The sequence below is a fragment of the Aulonocara sp. 'chitande type north' Nkhata Bay genome, linkage group LG20, assembly GCF_057382095.1.
Source record: "Aulonocara sp. 'chitande type north' Nkhata Bay isolate Kocher_YH1m ecotype deep benthic linkage group LG20, A_spYH_male_GT1.1, whole genome shotgun sequence".
NCBI classification, from domain to species: domain Eukaryota; kingdom Metazoa; phylum Chordata; class Actinopteri; order Cichliformes; family Cichlidae; genus Aulonocara; species Aulonocara sp. 'chitande type north' Nkhata Bay.
Window position 1 is genome coordinate 9,172,730 of NC_141363.1, and position 22,956 is coordinate 9,195,685.

The following is a 22,956-nucleotide window of genomic DNA, read 5'->3' on the forward strand; positions in this document are numbered from 1 at the left end:
TCGGTATTGACATATTTTCTGTTTAATAGTCCTGTGACGTGTTTATTAAACTCACACCCACTCTGTCATCCCTTTCTTTGTTCAGTGTTTGCTCAGTGTGTGCTGAACCAGTCACATGAATGGAGAAACTTTATAGCAGCTGGTTGAAAGTAGATTTTCTTTTACATGCTTTAGAACTAATAATTAAATTATTAGTGTATGCAAGGATTAAAAACATAAAGCTATGAGGAGGACAAAGTTACACTAATTAGTTGAAGAGAAGAGACAAAAGCATAAAGATAAGAGTGTGAATAGGAGAAAACAGGGGAGGAAGAAGAAGAACAGGAGGAAAAAAGGGGATGTCAAACCTGGAGGAGTAAACTGTCACAACTATGAGGGGGCCGGCGTCCTGGTGACAGTTGTTATGGTAACTATGGGACAGACGCAGGAAGCAGCAGGGGGGGTGACGATGTCACAGGAGCAAAATAGACTTGCAAAGTGGGGAAGATAAACATGGAAATGTGTCTTCTCCATCAGACAGTTCTCCTGTGGGTCGATAGCCCGAACCAAGAAAGAACTGGATTACATCAGCTGCAAACACGCCACACATCCATTAGAGTCGGGATTGGACCGATCTGAGGTGCCGATCCGATATCGCACGACTAAAAGAAGACACTTTTTTAGGCAGGAGATAGATAATACACTAAAAGGTAACAAAAGATTTTCAGCTACATGAACATTGTCCATCCTAACCTACAACATACATGTACATACAACTCCAACTCGAAAACAAGTCACCTATGTTAAGGAGAGTCATGGTGACCTGTTGAGCACATGCTTTCAAGAGTATAAAAAGAAAGTCTTGTACATTCAGCTACAGCTTACAAACTCCAAACAAACTTGTTTTCACCCATCAGGACCTCCTAAGGTAACCTCACAAAGCCAGTTCTGTCGCCTTCGGCGTCTGCCAATTTTGCTGATATGCTGGGTCAGTTATACAAAGTGTTGCACAACTGTTGTGGTAAAATGTTTTATAAACCTGACCAAGCAGGGACGCGCAAAGACCTGAACCTCCTTTGGTGGATGATTAAGTGTCCATCATCATTGCCCTCTGCCTCACAAACACAGACACTCTTTCAGAGTCCATATTACTGCAGAGCTGCCATTACAGAGTCTAACAGAGTTCTGATGTAATTAGGACAACATGTACAGCCTCTGTGTGTGTGTGTGTGTGTGTGTGTGTGTGTGTGTGTGTGTGTGTGTTTTAGTTCTCTGCTGCTGCTCAGGCCCAAACATAACAAGCAATCTGTCACATTACAGGGTTATCCAACACTGACTCACAGTGATGAGAAGCCCAAAAAGGTCTCCACAGGCTGCAAACTTCGAGCACGATGCGCTTCTACCCACTCCCAGATCTCTGATTCCACAAGACAGACATGGCCATTCAAGGAATTATTAAAAGAGCTGAAGACCTGCAGAGATACAGTACTCACCACTACACGCCAAAAAGGAATTTCCCCACTGACCACCGGAATAAACGTTACATTTGTAAACAGAGCCAACTACATATAACATCTTCTTTACTTACTCACACTTACTTACTCACTCATTTAGACTGAGCAGAGCTGCGGCTGAGACTTAAGTGTAGTTTAACTGACCCAAGCTTGCTGTTGTTAAGCAACAGCAAGAATCTTGTTGAATGGTGCTTCAGACTTTTGGAGGAAAAGAACAAAAAAAGGAAAAATTAATAGGCTCATTTACTTTCTGCTTGAGTGTAAGATGTGAATACTGATACACTGCTATAAACTGTGTAACTGGTAGCTTCATTTTCACTTAGCATATAAATACACAACAACAAAGCACAACAAATATTTAAATGGCTGTTTTTTAAAAACAAAATTCACAAAATTGGTTGGCGAGAGAAATTGCTTTTTAGTTAACAGCAACAACTAGGTGTAATGTACTAAGCTAAACTAAACTAACCACCTGAATTAACCAGTATGTGGATTTGAAGCTCCCATAAAGCTTCTTACACTAAGGAAAAGGGCGATCGTGACTCAAAGAGTTGGGTGTTCGTCTTGTAACCGGAAGGTTGCCGGTTTGAGCCCCTGCTTGGACAGTCTCCGTCGTTGTGTCCGTGGGCAAGACACTTCACCTACCGCCTACTGGTGATGGCCAGAGGGGCCGATGGCGCGATATGGCAGCTTCGCTTCTGTCAGTCTGTCCCAGGGCAGCTGTGGCTACAACTGTAGCTTGCCTCCACCAGTGTGTGAATGTGAGAGTGAATGAATAGTGGAAATGTAAAGTGCTTTGAGGGCCCTGAAAAGCGCTATATAAATGCAATTGATTTTTTTTTTTTTTTTTTTTTTTTTGAACGAATAATTTTAAACACCTATTTTAAGGCATTCCGTGTGCTCACAGCCAACGTAATATCAATCCAAACAGTCTCATGTTAGCAAAGTGGGTGTTCAAGAAAGTCCAGTTTTGTAGGATACAGATATGACAGAGGTCTAATTCTCACTCTGCTTAAATCAAGAAAGATCATTTCTAAACTTTTAAAGATGACAAAAAAGGCATAAAAAATATGACATGATCACTTTGGGGGTTTTTTTGTTTTTGTTTTTTTAAACAGATGCTAGCTTTTGTTCTAAATTGACAAAATGTAAGAATTCAACAAATGTTACGGAAGATTTTGCACAGTACGAGTGAGTCTTGAGACGCCCCTTCATTAATTTATATTTTGCTTCCAAGGAACTCGACTTTGTTATTTTTGAAGTGGTCTTGAGCCACACTTCTCCAGGCTTTCAATGTTTTTCTTTCAACTAGAGATGGCACGATACCACTTTTTTATGTCCGATACCGATACTGATATCATAAATTTGGATATCTGCCGATACCGATATGAATCCGATATAGTGTTTTTTAATCAACAAAACTGTTTTTTAAATATCTTGCTGCATTTTGTATAAGTTCATACTCAAGTTTAAAACAACAACTACACTAAAGCTATTCTGTTATACCTGTATGCAAAAAAAATATTTCATAGTTCAGCAATACTGATCAATCTAATAAACTTAAACCTACACCATCCTCCCTATTCTGGTATTTTAAAGAGTACTTAGCATAAATATTAAGCAACCTAACTAATAGGGTTCCAACTCCCAGCAACAACAAAAATAAATAAATAAAAAATAGGGAACCACCCCTCACGCTCCACCTCATGATGCTTAATCGACGTAATCAACCTTAATTTGATGCAGTGTGAAAAGAAATGCACAGAAATCAATTATTTTTCAAGAAATATTAAATAGATTCAACATCTTTCTTCAACAAAATTGCAGACTGCACAGATGGTACCTTCCCAAAGGAAAAAGTACTATAGCTTACTAGGGTATATATATTAGACTTAATAGTTACTATATACAGTAATTGACTTCTATTCATTTTACATCAAATTAAAACTTTGGGTGTCAGATAATTATTTATTAAAAGCTCGACATTTTAAATGAGAATAAGAAAGAAAAGTATGTCTTTGTGCCCCCTTTTCCCTGTTAATGCCCTATCGGCCCCCCTGGCTAAACTTTGCTAGATCTGCCCCTGCACAGTTACCAGCATCAGCTACGTAGAAAAAGATCCTGGAGTAGAAAGTAATATTAAATACATTCTAACAATAGCTGATCAAGCTTAAACGTGCTGCTGTTGTTCAGCCGCTGGTTTCCTCTTTCTGGTGCAAAGTGGGCCAAAAGCAAACTAGAGACACGGACTCGCGACAGAAAAGCCGATCAGCTGATCGTTAAGCAGTTTCATGATTGAAGTAGCAGCAGGAGAGGCAGTCGCTTGTTAAGCTTAACGCAGGAATGCTTTACAAACATTCAGAGATGGACTTACACACTTGCTTTACTTCTCTCGGGATAACTTTGTCGGAGATGAAATGCCGGGTTGCTAGCGAAGCTCCAAATGCTATCCAGACCACCGACAGGTCCCGCATGCCACAGCCGCTCTATCACGTGATGCATACTGCTCCGACGTGCTAACGTTCTGAGGTGAGTTACGGCGTGTTGCAAGTTTTGTGAGGTGCTTTCGTGATATTTAATGGATCGGATTACATTTTTTATTTTTCTCCGATATCCGATCCAGTAATTTAGGTCAGTATCGGACCGATACCGATACGTAATATCGGATCGGTCCATCTCTACTTTCAACACTGGCTGCTTTTTCACTCATTTTAGGTCCAGTCCTTGTACATGACCATTTTCAGAGGAATCTTATTTTTTGTTTGTTTTTTTTAAAGCCACTTAAGACTGACCTATGAATCATTCAAGCATAAAAAAGTCACTGAACTCATCAGATAAACCGGTGTTGTGTCTACACAACAAAAAAATTTGAAAACCAGTTTTAACCTGTACCCCTTAGGGACTTGTTGCTAGCAGCCTGTTACAAAAGTGTACTTTAGTTGAATATAGGTAAAAGGCCAGTATGACAGGCACAAAATAGCATTTTTTAACCAACAAGGTTATTTCTAAAGAGCCAAAAACATGGTATATGATGAAGAGATGAACAGTAACTGACAGCCCTGTCCTTAAAAACAGGTCTAATGGAATGATGAATCCAAATGTGAAAATTTGGATTGGCTCCCCGGAGCCCAGGACTAAACACTACTGAAACAGTGTGTGACAGAGAACAGAACAAAAGGCAGAAACATTCAAAGAAGAGCTTTGAATGTCCTTCAAGAAACCTGGAGACCTATTCCTGAAAGAAATGACAAGAAAGCTGCCTAAGAGAGTTCAGGCTGTGCTGCAGTTAGTCATACAAATATTGATCTTCAAGCTCATTAGAATTGTACAAACTTTGCTTTTGCCGTATATACTGTATTTACATGACACTTGCACGTTTCAAAAAATCGCTGCCTCTATTTCACATTCAGTTCTCTTCTGCTTATTCTTGTCAGGGTCGCGGAGGCTATCCCAGCTGTCTTAGTCTACGTCCACACTAGCCCGGATAAATTTGAAAACGGCGTTTTCATCTGAAAACGCTCTGCGTCCACACTATTGTTTTCAGTTGTTTTCACAGAGTTGTGCGTCCACATTGAAATGGCTGAAAATGCTTACGTTCCAGTACTGTACATGCGTAAAATGCAAGAAGATTCGGCCTGCCTCATTTCTGTCAGCCGTTTATTTACTTTCCGACAAAATGTTGAGGAAAAGCACCGAGTTTTTTAAATGGACTAACACTGAGGTGGAGTTGTTGCTCCAAGTAACACAAAAGTACAAAGTTGGATTTGAAGAAAAGCTATCTGGAGCATGTACAGACTGATATTAATCTTTAATAGGGCTGTCAAAATTGAGAGCAAACAAAACAAGTGCTGTATAATGCCCTCCGCTATCTTAGTTTAATTGGTCACATGACTGCATCACATATCTAAAATGTGTCATCGTTTCGAAAAGGCTCCGGGTTCGCTGCAAAAAACAAAACAAAAAAACCTGCCGTCTTTGGTCAGAAACCAAAGAAGGCAAAAAAAAAAACAAAGAGCAAAGGCACTCACAAGACAAGGAAGGAGACCTGTAGTGTAGTGTTTGTGTACACACACAGTGGGTACTTGGTTAGCTTTGAGTATGCTCAACTATACAGTCATTATGGTTGGATGGTAAATAAAAATGAAACTGAGACAAAAGGAGTCAACCACACACATTTACATGATCCCTTCCCTAATCTCATCCTTAACCTAAACCCAAGTCCTAACCATAAACTCAAAGGTAAGTCCCCACAAAAATCAAAGTCAAGCCCAGGCGCATCCTCTAATGACACACACACACACACACACACACACACACACACACACACACACACACACACACACACACACACACATTAGAGAAAAAAGGAAAACGAAGAATTAAAATTCAAGGACACTGTGATTCCTTCAGTTAATCTCCCATTCTTTGTCTTTGCTTTTACAACAACAAATTAAGACGTCACATCAGTGAACAATGAGTTTTTAGATTTCGGTAGAAATCCTAAAACATGTAAATACTGCAGGGAAAAAAACATTACAGTTTTTTACAGACGCTAGGACACATTTCTCAATACTTAGGTCACTTTTGCAAAACTCTTCACACAATCCTCCTAACTGACCGTCAGCTTGGCAAAGCAGTTTATTTCACATTCAAAATGCACTACAACTACCAAAACACTTCATTCAGGTCTCAAATAAACTCATTCTTCCAGAACACTAGCAAAGGTTGACAGCCGACAAACACACTTTGTCACCCACAAAACAATGACCTGAAAAACACTAACAACATGTAGCATTACACAGTGTTTTCTTGTGTAAAACAAGGACACATCTCTGTTTATAATTTCAATATATGTTACTGGAATGAATCAGACATCATGCAGAATTCGTTAATATTTGTTTATGTATTTTTATTTTTTTGCACTAAGTAATCCCAAAATACAAGAATTTGTATACACACCATCCACTGATACACATACAATAGTAATGCTAATCTACTCGGTCTTCTCCATTTGGCCACAGGTTCTCATCCACATCACATCTTATGTCATCTAGGGTAATACACCTAGGAAAGAATCTTCTGGCATGCCAGAATTGAAGGAGTTGAAAAATTGAAGGAGTAACACCTGTGTAGATGTTCATCTACAATGAGAATAAGCTGTGGCTGGTTAAACTGCATTTTTAGATTTAAAATATGTTTCAATAAAATATTGCTGTTGAATTTTGCTGTCTTTTCAAGTTTTGCATTGTGTTATTGTTTTGGCCATAAGTTTAACAGTTTTGAAAACAGTATGTAAGCACATGCAAAATGTCCTGTACGTACAAAGATTTTTGGCAGTTGTTGTGTCTGAGTGAGAAGATAATTCATGAAATTTGAGAGATGTAGTCATTGAATGCATTTTGTGCCAAAACAATGATAACTGGTCCTCAGTTTAGCCCACATAGACTTCTGTTGTGCTCACTGTGTGAGGAGTTTTGCAAACGTGACCTAAGTATTGAGAAATGTGTCCTAGCGTCTGTAAAAAACTGTAACTTTGCCCTTTGTGATGTCACTGAAGTTATCCAATCAAAGTTTAAATCATGCCTCCTACACACAAAACACACACACACCTCTGCATTTAATAGAGCTAATAGATGATTCACCAGGTTATGTAACACATACTGGCAAAAGAAGAAATAAGAGAAGAGGTGGAGATGAGAGTTTGGTTTGTTTCCTGAGGGAGGACAGAACAGCAGAGGCTGCTGAGGAGAGCCGGTCTGGTCACATACAGAGAATAAAGCTGCTGGGTCACTTCAGTTATTTGGTGGCTTCTGCGAAAATGTGTCTGTTTACATGTGAGTTAGATGACAAAGCAGAGAAAGTAGCTGCTGTCATTTGTGTCAGATGTAGACTTGAATAACAAAAGAGAGAATTAAACTTTTCTCTGCCCACCCACAAACTCTGTTTGAGGCGGCATCGTCGTTAGATTCTGTTAAAAACTGCAAGTCATTATATTTATAGGTGACTTTCACAATCATGTAGATTCAGACGGCTCTGAAAGATGAGGCCACTTGAGCCTGGCTCCAAAAGTGAGTCAATCCCACTAGACTCCTCTGTTACAATGCTCCTATGTTACATAATAAATCATGTTTATAGCTACAGATTACTCTTTAAAGCTACTTTAGGGCTTCATAATAACTGCCCTGGGGCTTGTTTTTTGTTGCTTTTTTTGGGTAACTCAACTTTTTAAACTTAAAGGACCTACAATTACAGGCGTGGCCATTCAGACTGAAAACTGTAAAAACTTGAGGTTTATTGCTTTGACAAACAGTCTTTTAGTTTTATTAAATATAAACTGAATTATTTTACCCAGAAAAAAAAAATCTGTGAAATTTACTGAAGAATCTGCAGTCGTTTGTAATGTGCTCTTAATTCTTGATCAGTAAGGAATAAAAGCAAAATGCTTTCTTTTATCCAAGTTCCTCAGTCCACACACATTTCTTTTTTTTCACTTTACTCATTTTTGGTAAAACGGCTTTTTGTACTTGTCATTTATAAATTCAGAGGATAATTTTGGTTTATTCAAATTGAAATAACCCATTGATCCTGAGCCCGACTCACTTGCATCTTTGTATAAGATGCAACAAAACACAGGCAGGTGAGATGGTCTTCATTCACTAACGTGACTCACCCAGCTGACCCTCATCTTCATCGTCTCGATAATTGTCTTCGTCCGCATCACTGATGTAGCAGATCTCTCTCTCCTTCCCATTGAACCACTCGATTTCATCATCAGACATCCTGACCTAAAAGGCCGCTGCTACCTCAGCATGGCCAGCAAATCTACACCTGAAATATAGAAAACACACAATAAACAACTATAAACACACACACACACACACAAACTGACAGAACACAGTTTTTAAGGAACAGAAAGTGATGGCTCTTTGCTCCTTGTGCCTCTCAGCACAGTTTGAAAAGGAAGATGTAAGGGATGATATGTACAGACACACACACATTACACAGTACTAATAAACCATTAGATAAGAGATTATTTAGCTCTGTAATCAGCAGGTAGTTAAATCCTTTAAATGCCCTACCTGACTTTGTATCAGTCCAGTTTTCATCTGGTGCTTAAAAACACATATAAAGGGTAAAATCTGTCACACAATCTCAGAGTTTTCCAAAATATGGGATGTAACTTGGTCATTTTTATTCTCTGGTCAGGCAAAAAACAGCTCCTGGCTACTGATCAGAAGATTTCGAGATATCTTCCATTCTTCTAGAATAATCATGTTGTAATAAATAAAAATGTCTGCAGAAAATACAGCTTATTTCATGTCAGCCCAATAAATAAATAAATATAAAAAACTAGTGCCCCACTGTTTAAACCCTTTTAGCTACGTCCAGGAAAGGCAGGTAAGGGGCTCAAATACTAAAAAAATGCTGAACGATAAGAGAGTAAGGCTGCTCAATTCATCAAATTTTAATTTATGATCGAGCGATACTGAAAATGCATGCTTCGTTGATAGGATGCAAAACAGACGCAAATCAAGCGCTCCCTAAATCCTCGACTACGTGCCAATCACAGCCGTTACATCCAAGTTTGCAGTCTGGATGAACACTAAGTTAAAAGAAAGACAGACAAAAAAAATGTAAATGTCTGAAACAACTAAATAATCGTGATAATCATTTTGGCCATAATCATGTAGCCTTGAAAGAGAAGGTGTGGAAAAATACAATGTTATCTTAAAATCAGGCAATGAGAACATGGATTTAAATTTTCTAAGAAGACAGGATGTGAGCTTTTTAAGAGAGACATTATAAGGATCTTGACCTGCAAATGAAAGAAAGAACTACAGTGCAGACAGACAAAGCCAGTGAGAAAAAGCCACAAAGAGAGACATAAAGAGCTCTCTTTATCTCTCTGTAGGAGCGGGAGAAAAATTACACCAACGCTGCTCACAGGATCACAGAGCAGATGTGCCTTTCATTACCCGGCGTGGATCAGTAAAAGCAAAGTTTTGCTCTCTTTTTTCCCCTTTTTTTGTTTTACCGGTATATCAATATAATTCTGCTACAAACAAGAATATTTAACCCCTATGTAAAGTTTCACTGCCACAGATATGATCCTTACTGCAGAAATCTTGAGCAATATTATGAAAAAAAAAAAAGGCTTCACAAAAGTGTTTGACCAGCAAAAATAGATCCTAAACCTGCATTTAGCTGCACAAGCTAAAACCATGACCTTTTTTCTCTATTGGATGAAGATGAAGGCTTTAAATAATGCGCGCGCCCACTTAGACGAGTCCAGACGCAGCATTATCACAGCAAGGCTCACTCTTGATCATCTGCCAGCTCACCTTGCATAACTTTACTCAGCACATTGCACAACAGGTAGCTCCAGCCAAGCCGACTTATTGGTCCCACAGGTCGATTTACCAGCTTCATAAAGCAAAGCTAAACATCATGGATTGGTTTGCTGGGCCTAAAAACCAGCAAGCAAAGAATTTGCTGATTTTTTCCCCCTAAATCTCTGATGGGAAAGACTGAAATTGCAGTGCAGTTGATTTGACAGCAGCACGGTGGAAACCACAGTGATCATCATCCTCTCATTGCATCTCATTCACTCGTGATCAGTCAAGAAATAAATGAAATCTACAGCTCATCTTCCCATGAAAGCTCCTCAAATCAGCTCAAGGCAGTCACAGCTGCACCACTGATGAAGACAGAAAATGCACTTTCCTGCTGAAACTTACAGACACACTTTATGGTTAACAGAAACCAGCATTAACAGTTGGTAGAGGATAGGATTTGACCTGAGGCCAAACATCCCACACGACCCCCCTCTCACTCGGACTTTCTAGTGACAATGCAACCAATATTCAATCTCTCACTCACACAGACACCATATACTCTTTCTACTTAATATTTCCCCTAAATAAAGGGCGTAAAGGGCATAATGCCTTTTTGTAATTAGCACAGCAAGTGACAATGTACCCATCTTCAATAGAGCAAGAGTTTATTTTCAGGTAATTTCAAAATTTGCTTCCTTTGCATAATTTTCTGTATAGAAGTATGTATGCATCAGAGACGACGACACAGTTGTTCCAAACTAACCACTGCTGGAAGATCACACTGCTGTTAAAATGAGAACAAGCATGCGGTACTTGGAGCAGAACACACCGTTTGTGCATCTACTCTATCAAAAAAAGACAGGATTCTGACGTGGAAAAGCCTGTGTCATGAGACTGCTAAAAGCATTACTTTTACGAAAGCCTCAGTCTGACAGCAATTTTAAGTGATTACGAACACTGAAGATGTTGTCTTCAGTACAGAAAAAAAGATTCTTTGAGTGTTAAAAGGTAAAATCATTAAAAGCAGAGTGTGAAGACCAGAAACAGAAAAAACGAATCACAAGAATCCAGAGCTGGAAAGAACATATAATTCTAATCTCAATCACAATTTTGGCTTCCCGTAATTAAAAGAGCATGATCGTGCAATATAAAAAATAAATTAAAAAAAGCATACTCTGCCAATAGAACAAGTAAAACGCTCCCTGAATAAGCGCCTGCATATGCCAATCACAGCTGTTCCCTGTACCATGCAGCCTGAGGTTTCCAGGAGTAGTCAGAGTGAGTAACTCTAGATTAAGACAGATATACAATTAAATTTAAATGCTTGGCACAGCAGAAGTCAAAGAGCTTGTCACTCCAAGCAGATCACCCTCTGTTGTTTGGAAATACTTTGGATTTAGTGCAACTGATGTTAACCAGGAAGAAATCATATGCAGAGAGTGCTGTGGAGGTGTGTCTGCAAGGCAAAGCAACACAAATAACTTATTCAACCATGTGAAAAAAAAAAAAACACACACACCACAAACTGCGGTATAATTAATGCATGAAGGCCAAGAACACAGGGCAATGCTTGCTAATGTGATTTTATCCAACATCTACTCAGATCTCCATAAAAGTGAGCCTCTGCAGCATGTCAGGGTATACATCCACAGAGACACGGTGAGTAACGAAGGCTTCGGGTAAGTGTTCAACATACTGGGCGAAAGACGTGTCACCACCTCCGGTTTTTCTAAACTGGTAAACAGTCTGTGAGCCTTTTTTTCCAGATAGTGCTGCCTTGGATTTAGTAGCATTCTGCAATGGCATATTTATTTTTTAGTTATCCTATATTCTGAGCACAATTGTATTCATTTTAAATTCAAAAGATCTATTCACATCAATCCATGCAGGTACAATGAATTGAGTAAGACTTTATACTTTGCTTCTAAGCGATGCCCTAAAGGTCGAGTGAATAAATGCTTCATTTGTTGGCAAAGATGTTTTAATTTACTGTAGCAGAGCGTAAAAGTGAAAGCACTGCCCTGTTGATTTCATTTAGAGTCAAATTTAGCTTTTTTCCCCACCATCCCATCTTTCTTCTAAGAGCTGCATTGAATCTGGGTGAACAACGAGGACCAGAATTACTTTGCTCATAGACTCGTAGGTGTTCTGTTCATGTGACAGTGCAATATACCACATTTTTGGCACTAAAACCAATGAGTAGCTGTGATAATAATCCATCTAGCCATCCACTGATCTTCTCCCACATCCACTCCAGGTTTGCAGTGGGACTGGAGCCTATCAGAGTCGTCATAGGGCAAGATGCAGGGTACGCCCTGGGTGCGTTGTCAGTCTGTTGCAGAGCTTACACAGAGAGTCAGACAACCATTCACACCTACACCAAATTCATAATCACAAATTACACTAACATGCATGTCTTCGGGCTGGGAGAAAAGGTCGAAGTAGCCGTACAGAAACCATACAAACACGGGGACATAGAAATGCCACAAAAATTGGTCCCAGCCGGGCTGTAGATTCAAATTCAGATAAGTTAAAGTACTTTACTTATATTTAAAAGTAGGTCACATGAACTCCAGCAGAAATACTGTACAGCTTGTTTCATTACTCAGAAGTCGAATCCAGCTCCTCCCCCCCCTAAAAAGGGGACACTTGATTCAATGCCATCAAGCTTTATGTAACGTTATATACCAGTGGAAAGGAGGCCAAACTATTCTGTTTATGTCAGGCCTTCAGGCTATAAAATAACTGTTACATAACACACATGCAGTATATGTCTGCTACTCTAAGCAGCCCCAGCTGTACTGGGCAAGAAACTTTCTTACCTAAGATGACCCGTTTTAACATTCTGAAGGTGGACAAGACGGCACCTGTTCAAATATAATGCAATCCTATGCAACAGGCCTGTACTAACGTTGTGAAACTCACATTCAGCCATTTTTTCCTAACCCTGAATATTGATTCAGGACTGTGAAGGATACTTACAAAATTACAGGCTCACATTAAAATGAGATCATTTCCCACAAATTATAGCCTCAAGCCTAGCTGAGGTGAGCACAAAGGGAGGATTCTTTCTTTTTTGCAGCACTCTTGCACTAGATTTTGTTCAGGTGTCCGTGCTGCTGTTTATAACTGTTTGTCAAAGCTAACTTGCATGTCTTACAAAGCTTGGCAGTGATCTGACCCCAACACACCACAGATGAAACACCAATGTGTGAGTCAACTTCCAGCTGTCAGAGAGGGCAATTCACTGCCTTTAGTCTTCTGTTTCTTTTAGCTGCTAAAGGAATGCCTGCTGCCCCCAGTGGATAATGCACGCCAGACTGTGGTCAATTTTGCCCATTCATATGACTCACAATGGACTACACTAATGTTGGAGAAGCAAAATTTTATACAAATCTTATGAAACTGTGCAGCTGGAGCAACACTGCTGCAGACCACAATGTCTAAGTGTCTAACGTGCAACTCAAACATGTGCGTGCATCGTCATTTAAAGCCTGGTGTACCACCTGAAAGAAGAGATGAATGCACAAAAAGATGATAGAACACTCGCAGTTTAAGCAGAGCTTTTTTCTTTGCAAAACTTTCAGTGTTGTTTTTTCCCTTTATGTTTTTTTCTTTTCACCTCCTCGTCAGTATTGCAAAGCAAGAGAAGAATGCAAAAGTCTTTCAAATTCAGTATCTGTGGAAAGAGTTCTTCCTTTGCACCAAAGCTGCTGCTGTGAACCTTTAAAAGCACAGAGACGGTTGAAATTCTCTTGAAAGTACTTGCATACGCAGGGTTGAAAATTTAAAAGAAAAGCCATTTGTGTTCCTCTTTCTGTACAATTCTACCTTACGTAACCTCAAACAGCAGGCCAAGGAGGGATTCCAAGGACGTATGATTCAGCCGATAAGGCTTTGTGGAGGACAGCATTACTTTTGGCCAAACAGAGCGAGCGGTAATCTAAATTCTGTGAATATGGGAAGAGGACGCTCTTAATGGGAAAATATGAAAAGCACAGAAAAAACAAATAAAAGATACAGAGCGACGGTGTAGATGAACAAAGACGGGGTCCTGGCTGGAGAGGCAGGGGGAGGGGAGCAGTCTGTGTAATGTCCTACAAACACCACCCCCATGACCACAGGGGAGGGGATGAAGTAGCCTAAATTTCTCTTGCTAAAAAACAAAACAACCCCCCCGAACAACACTATGGTCTGGACTGACATGAGATTACAAAAAAGACGTGGAACCAATGCAGTTGTTATTAAAAGATATTATCATCTTACACTTTTTTGGGGGGGTGAAGTTATTTTCATACTTATTGTTAAAAGCCTTACAACGCATTTGTTGTTTTAAAACATTTTGATATTTTGGACATTTAGCATAACTTATCTTGAAGGTTGCAAAAATAACAAGAAGCACTCCAACAAAAGAGCTCACTCTCTAGGCCGTGTTTCATTTAAAAAAAAAATAAATTAGTATTATATTTTGCATGTATTCATTTTTTTTTCTTCGTTCTTGTGATAAAGTGCCCACGCACATAGCATTGTAGGTTGACTGCTTTTATTACAGACTGTCTTTGCAACAGCTTTCCAGCTGTCCTCCTGTTTCACGCCACGCACAGTTCTGTCATCTGGTCCCAGTGACATATTCAAATGGGGAGACATGATCAGATCATGGGGGTCAGCTGTATGAGTCAGCCTCCCCTGACAACACACCCTGAACCCACTGCTCCACTCCTCCCCTGCAGCTGAGCCACAAACCACACTCTACCACATACCCCCATCGCCTGACGTAGACCAGGGAGCCATCTGGCCTAGCCTACCCTGCCGGGAGAGAAAATCCACTACAGCCACCTGCACCCCTTGCCTATGGACCACATAGAAATTAAAAGGCTGGAGAGTCTGATATCACCAGGTGATCCGGATGTTGGGATCCTTTGTGCGATGGAGCCACAGCAGCAGGGCATGATCCGAACAGAGGGAGAAAGGGCCGACCAGGAGGTAATAAGGAAGAGTGTCGACCGCCCACCGGATGGCCAGGCGCTCTTTCTCTACTGTGCTGTACCTGGCCTCCTGCTCAAAGAGTTTCCTACTGATATAAATAATTGAACCCCGTCCCCCTTTTCTGGTGGGACAAAACGGACCTCAGCCCTCTGTTCAAGGCGTCAGTCTGCAGAATAAAAGGGAGAGAAAAGTTAGTCGTGTCTTAACCTGGACGAACACCATCTGGCATTGCTCCATCCACTGGACCAAATTGTCAGGGTCCCTGTGCCTACCTGGTCGGCTCAGTATGGCTACATATGTTTGTATTTTCATTTTTGTTCCTGCTCTCTCCCTTCCTCTCTCTCCTTCCTCCCTCTGCCTGGGCGGAGCTCACTTGTGGGCTCCTGCCCTTGGCCCACGCACCTGGTCGCAATCACGCACCTGTGGCTCATCACCTGAGAGTGTTCCAGCTCCTTTTTAAGATGGCAGCTCTGTGTTTCTCGTCGCTGGACCGTTGCCGACCCTCGTCAGTGTAACCCCAGCTCAGTTCACTCTAGAGTGTTTCTCAGCGATCTTCCTTTGTAATCCCTTCGTGTCTCTGCGTACAGATTCCCTGGACCAACCCTTGTGTTTCCCGAGCGATCGAGTGTACGTGGAGTGTGAAGAGGAGCGTGAGGCGTGGATGGAGTGTGTGTGGACTTTCTGCATCTTTCCCATTTGTGTGTGGACCCCCAGAGCCTGGCTTTCCCCTCACCTTTGTAAATAGATCACCTGGTGTTGCTGTAATAAAGACTCTTGTGTTTTCAAAACTTAGAGCCTGCGCGTGAGTCCGTGCAGTCCCGTTGTGACACAAATTGGGGCAGCCTTTCAGGTGAGATCAGTCAAGGGGCCAGTCAGATCTGTAAAGCCGGGCACGGACTGGCAGTAATAACTAGCCAGCCCCAAGAACCGCCTCACCTCTGTTTTGGTCTTGGAATGTGGCCAGGATGGGATGGCTTCTGTTTTATCCACCTGTAGACACACCTGTCCACTTCCCAAGTGGTACCCCAGATACTGTACCTCCCTCTGTACAACCGCATAATTCTTCAGGTTTGCCATGAGCCACCGCTGCGTCAGGGACTCCGGGACCATGGCCACCTGCTGCACATGCTTCAGCCAAGTGTTAAGGTGGATGATGATGTGATTCAAGTAGGCGGCAGCATAAGCAGCCTGTAAGATGCAGCACTTGGTCATCGGGTGCTGGAAGGTGGCACGGGCTCTGAGTAAGCCAAATGGAAGTATGACAAATTGGTAAAAACCGTACTCAGTGGAGAAACCCGTTTTTTCCTTAGACTCTGCAGACAAGGGAATCTGCCAGTAGTCCTTGGTTAAATCCAGTGTCGTGAAAAAGTGAGCTGTGTCTAACTGTGCCAGGAGCTCATTGAGCCGGGGTATGGGGAAAGCATCAAACTGCCATACCTCACGCAAATTTTCCCGTCATAACCTCCCAAATGTGTGCAGATTTGCTGTTAGGTCCAAAACATATTGAATTTCATTTTTAGCCGGGCTTGGACCTTTCTCCCAGTTTTCTTTAATCAAGTCCAACACCCCCGGCGGCTTTCTGCCAAATTCAAATCCCAGAGAAATCCCATGGAGGTCTGAGGCACCCCCCACACTGCAAACAGCTGAGGGTCTTACCAGCGACATATTTAATGCCCAGTAATTCATATAGCTCTTTTAGTGTGCGAGATATGAACTTATGTGCCCTGATCAGCCAGTATCTCTTTTGGCTCAGGAGATGACCTGAAACACCACCTGTGCCACACTCTTTGGGGAAATGGTGCGCAGTGGCACTGGTTCAGGATATTGTGTTGCATAAACAGTTAAAACGAATACAAAGCGATATCCCCGTGCACTCCAGTGAAATGGCCTGATGAGGTCCATGCCAATGTGCTCAAATGGGACCTCCATTAATGATAGTGGGCCTAAAGGCACTTTTGGAATGGTCGACTGGTTCACCAGCTGTACACTTGGGGCAGGATGCGCACCATTGGTGCATGTCCGCCTGAGTGCCCTGAAAAAAACAGGAGAACCTGTAGACCTTCACTCAGCGTGTCCTTTTCTACATTAAGTGCTGTGTAGAGAATGTGACAGTGACCAAAACCATCAGGGTTTTTCATAACTGAAAAAAACTGGATGATAAGTGAGGTACAGGCTCTGATCAGGACTCGTAACTCAGCCTTCATATTGAGGGACAGCTCTCTGTACAGCACTGCTACAGTCAACCTGAGGAGGGGCTTTGAACAGGCCAAGGAGGGCTACAGGAGGAGCACAGAGAGCTTCCTCACAGTCAACAACCCCCACCAGCTGTGGAGAGGCATCAAAGCCCTCACCAACTACAAACGCAAGAGCTCCCCAACCCCCAACAGCAGTCTGAAAATTGCAGAGGAGCTCAACCTGGACTAATATGAACTAGAAGCTGCCGCTGGTCTTGGTCCGCAGGGTCCACAACTGAGAACAGGAAGGCTGGTCAAAGGGTAATTAACACTGCCCCCCCCCAAAAAAAATCACTTGCTGCCCTCTGCCACCCCTGGAGGCAATCGCCAGAGCCTCCTGTCTCAGCACCCCGTTCACCACCTGTTTGACCTGCTGCCCTCTGGTTGGCGCCTCAGATCAATCCGGTCCTACACCTTCAGACTCACAAACAGCTTCTTCCCCTGGGCCATGCAGACTGTCCCCTCCCCTCCCACACTCAACCCCTGCCCACTCACCTCACCAATTTGAGCCATGGTCTGAGTAACCTCCGCCACTCAGGCCTCTTGCATACAGACTATTCAGACGAAGTCTTCTGCTTTGCACTACTTCCAAACACATACTATACCATTATTATCACTTTGACCTTCAGATCAATCTATTGACCTTCAACGAGAGGTCAGAGGTCAAATCTGACATGATATTTTGAATCTTTATATGGTACTTTTTGAAACATAATAAATGTGTGAATGATGGGCATTTTGAATTCCCCAGTATTATGCAGTTGTGGGTGTGAAAAAAAAAAAATCACATGGAAACTCTGTACTTAAATATCTCTAAGTCATGTTCTATCTTCATGTAACAGATATTAGCAAAACTAATTAAAAACACAAGCAAATAAATAAGTACATACATTTTTAAAATATTTGTAGCATGTAGAACTGTGCAAAAATGTTAACGACCGAGTCATTTCTTTATATTTTGCTCCCAAGAAGCCAAAATATTTTGAAGTGGTTTTGATCGGCAGTTCTGAAGAACTTTTAGAGTTTTTCTTTGGACATTGGCTGCTTTTTCACTGATTTACAGTCCAGTCATTGTATCTCATCATTTTCAGAGGAATGTTTTTTTTTGTTTGTTTTTTTTGCGAGAACATGCAAACTCCACACAGAAAGACCCCGGCCTTCTTGCTGTGCGGCAACAGCGCTAACCACCGTGCCACACGGTGCTGGTATGAAGGTGCTCCGGCTTCCTCCCACCGTCCAAAGACATGAAGTTTGTGGGGATAGGTTCATTGATTAATCTAAATTGCCCATAGGTGTGAATGCGGGAGTGAATGTGAGTTCAAATGGTTGTCTGTCTCTGTGTGTTAGCGCTACAACAGACGGGCGACCTGTCCAGGGTGTACCCTGCCTCTCGCCCTATGACAACTGGGATAGGTTCCAGCACCCCCGCGACCCTGGAAAGGATAAGCGGAAGCGAGTGGATGGATGGATGTTTTGTTTTTTTTTTTAAGCCAATTGACACTGAGCTATGAATCATTCAAGCATGAAAACCTTCATAATTTTCTATAATTCTTTCCCATTTCTTTGGTTGAATCTGACAAAACCCAAAGATAACATAACTTGACGTCGTGCATTTTTACACCAACAAGGCAATTTCCAAACAGCTTAAAACAAAACATCCTGGTATAGTGTCAAGTATTTATTAAAAAGAAAAGTAAAGACTTTGAATAGACAGAGGACAAAAGAGAACAGTATAGGTATTCAAAATGACTCAAGAACTGGACTGGAACAAAAAAACCTGTAAAGTACAGAATGCTTTCCTACATACCCAGAGACACCGTGTAATTAGCTGTTGAAATCCCCTGAGAGTGTGCGCATGCAAGAGTAAAGTTAAAATGATAAAGGAGGGGGGCAGTGAGAAGACAGCTGCTTGCATAAGCTGGCTTACATAAGATCTGGCTAATAATGCCACTGTTCAGCTTAGAAGAAAAAATTAAGTTATACAAGATGTATGCCAAGATGCAAGACATTGTACACACACACAAACTAATTTCTCCATCCCTTTCTTTCACAGAACTCGTACGCATGAAAAATCACATTTTCTTATTAAACTTTACACACAAACTCTCTCTCTCTCAGACACACACACACTTTTGTATTCTATACCAAGGCCCTTCACTGACACATTTATTTTCCAGAGTAATCGTAGCCCAAATCTAATATTAACCCTCAAAAATGTGCTCTAAATGTGATGAGGACTCTCACACTCAAACTGGTTTCACATGCAAAAAAAGGATGTAACAAGAGCTCACACATACTAACGCAGTGATCTTGCACCCTGGTTTCAGACGTCAGCAGTGCTGAACAGTGTGTACCAGGCGCTCATTATAAACCCTGCAGGAGGCTCGATGCAGATTTTAAAGAGGGAAGGAGGGGGGAATGGTAACATGAACTACATAGAGTCAAGCTTTCCCATAAAAAAAACTTGTATATAAGCTCTTCATTTAAACTTAAATTAGAAAGGGCTGACACTGGCTTTTGTATTTTTGAAAGCTGTTCACTTGTACCTCTCCATCACATGTGTTTCACAGAAAAGGGATACAAAAGACTGAAGCGTTTCTAACAACAGATCAGTTTCCTCCTTTGAAAAACTCAAAACCCGACACACTGATGACGCACTGCCCTGATGTCAGCTGACCGTGCACCGCACATTCCCCAAATGCAGGTCATTTGCAAGAATAATCAGACCACCAACGCTTCGGTTCACGGCTCTGAAAATGGATATTGTATAACACCTTCCTTTTATATTGAAGTGGCTTACAGACTTAGAAGATCTGCATCACAACCCCTTGCTTGTGTAACAGAATTACACAATACTGAAACCTGGTGGTGGTGGTGGTGGGGAGGGAGGCAGGGGGTTTACCAATCTAGTCAAGTTGCTTTCATCCAAAACAAGATGACACATAGTTCAAACACACACACACACACACACACACACACACACACACACACACACACACAAAGTTATTTCTACCCAATGTATGTCAGTGCAGATGCTTTTATAAATAGAATATGTTATTCTGTAAAGTGATCATTATGGATGCTCTGTTTAGAGGATGTACTTGGGTGTACTTCACAGTTAGGCTGTGATTTACGTCTTCCTTTGGAAATCTGTTTGGTGACCCTTTGACTTTGTACACTAGCGTCATCATCACCAGACACAGCTATGCATTATATGGCTGTGTTGCCAAAACACATGCTAATTACAGGACTGTGCAAAAGTTTTGAGCCATCCCTCATTTAGTGATATTTTGCTTCTAAAGAGCCAGATTTTCTTGGATTGTTTCTGTGGTCTTGGGGAACAGTTCTCCCCGCTTTCTGAAGGACTTTCAAAGTTTTCCAAGCTACTTCAAGCATAAAAAATCCCTCAAGTCAAGGGATGAAACAGTTCTGTGTCTACACATAACAGTCAACCTAACAAAGAACCAAATTTAAATTGTATCTTAAGGGCTTTGTTACTAGCAGCATTTGATAAAAATCAAAGAAAAAACATAATTTGTTGCCATTTCGTTTTGTTCAGTCTGCAAAAAATGCCAAAGATAAAACAGTTTGACTGACATAAAAATAGTACCAACACGATAATACCCAAAGAGCTAATTGCTGAAAATGTGGCATAGTATGCAGTGTGTCCTTAAAGAACCTGTTGAAACTAAACAAATGGAAGACAAAAGAACAAGTGGCAGGCCTGACAGCAGATGAAGAATATGTCATGCCCTCAAAAGCAATGGAGAAAAATTCAGCAGACATTGCACAGGACCCAAGAGATGCGTCTGGATCTTCAATGTTCACTGAAGCCTCATCAGAAATGTTCTCAGTGTACAGTTGGGCATCAAGAAGCCATTCCTAATTAAGAGAAACTGGGAGAAAATGCTGAGGTATGCCAAATTACACAAGAACTGGACTGAAAAAAAAAATCAGTGATCACAGGTTTTATGGAGAGATGAATCCAAACATAAAGAAGCTGGTTAAGAGAAGGGTGCAAGAAAGTGTGTCTACAACCATCAGCTGAGGCTCTGTCATGGTTTGGGGCTGCATTGACCTCAGTGACAAGAAATCTTGCCAAAACTGACTAAATTATGAACACGGGAAAGTACCATCAGATTTTGATCCACCATGCAATACCATCTGGAACGTAAGAGCAGTAAAAGCATATCTCGATAGAAAAACTCACAGTAGAAAACCATCGGTCATGGATTGACCTCCACAGAATCCAGACCTCAGCATTGTTGAAGCAGTGTGGGATCATCTTGCCAGAGAACAGGACTAAAGGAAGTCAACATCCAAAGAAGAGCTTTGAATGTCTTTCAAGAAGCCTGAAAAATTATTCCTGGACATACTTAAATAAAATACAAGAAAGCTTAAGAGTGTTCAGACTATGTTGAAGAACAAAGGTGGTCATATCAAATATCAATTCCAGGCTCATTAAACCTGTAAAAACTCTGCTTTTGCCCTTTGTTTGGACATGGTTCAATTAATCACTTCACCTATTTCTTATTTGCACAATACTGCAAAATTCAATGCAGTACACACTAAATTTCAAATTATAGTGTTAATGCAGGTACTATTAATAAAAGGAAACGTTTTCAGTCAGTAAGAATGAACAGTATTTTTTCATTAACAAGTGGACCCTGCTTGGTTTAATCTGAACCTGCACACACAGCAACCATTTTTCTAATTCTGTCTTTGAGCCTATAAATACCCACAACATGTACAAGTTTGTCCAGGATTAGCCTCATTTTAATTCTTTAGCTTCGAGGTCACACTCACAACTTAGTGACCTGGATCAATGGAATGAGCCGCACAGGCTTGCTTCACTGACTATTTTTAAACCTTTGGGCCAATCCCAAATGTTACTTACATCTAATGCCTGCCCACCTGATCTCCTCTTACATTACAGCAAAGAAAACAAGAAAAAAAAACAGCCTACACCCACATATGATCACATTTCATTAAAGAGCTTTTAGAATTGAAACAATGAGCATGGAAAACCTTTTCTTTTATGCTGGAGAGTATTTAAGTACAAATATTGTATTTATTTGCATACTATTGTCACCAGCAAATAATATAAAGATTTTCAAGCTTAATCAATATTCTCATGACCAAGGTCCAGGCACTTAAAATGGTAAAGGGTTGAGGAGCAGCATGGGAGGTATCACATATCAGCAGGCCACAATGGCATCCAATTGGATATAGCTGGCTGTGCTTCAGCCAATAAGGAAGGATTTAGTAGGTTCACCGGGTTTGTTTAAGGTTCATGTGCAGACACTAGCAGGGACGGGTCTCTTCTGTTTAGGTTATCTGTACTACCTATAAGGCACTCAGCACAAGGCAACTAAAAAACTGCTGGAAAAGCCATGATAGCTTCAGCATGAAAAAAACAAGACAAAACTGGAGACCAAAGTCCAGAAAAGGGAAAAGGTGACAACAGGAAGAAGAAAATCACTTTTTTCTTCACTGTGAAAAAAACATCTATGATTGGAGAAGTTTCTGCAATGATATTTAGCTAGGATTCTATCGATGTGTGTGAAACACATTTAAATGTGTTTGTAGCAATCAAGATGTTAAGATGACTCAGAACCTTAACAGCAATCAATTTAAATTTTATCACAAGCAAAATGAAACTCTTTTAAAATAATTCTTCTAGACACTATAAAACATGTACACAGTCTCTGCGTCAAAAAACCAATCCAATGTGGAAGGGCCTGAAGACCTGTATTATATCTAATTCAATTTTATTTATATAGCCCCAAATCACAACAACAGTTGCCACAAGACACGTTATATTGTAAAGTAAAGACCCTACAGCAATACTGAGAAAACCCAGATAAACAAACAGCAAGCACTCTGAGCAAGCACTCTACGACAGTG

General features: G+C 41.0%; 1 protein-coding gene across 1 annotated transcript in view; it reads right to left on the minus strand.

The window, feature by feature from the left end:
- LOC147305163 (helicase ARIP4-like) overlaps nucleotides 1–22,956 on the minus strand; it is an 82,940-nt gene that overhangs the window by 50,538 nt on the left and 9,446 nt on the right. The window contains exon 2 of the mRNA XM_086278828.1: nucleotides 8,164–8,321. Coding sequence (XP_086134954.1) covers nucleotides 8,164–8,272 — 109 coding nt within the window. The 5' untranslated portion in view covers nucleotides 8,273–8,321. The remainder of the gene's footprint in view (nucleotides 1–8,163; nucleotides 8,322–22,956) is intronic.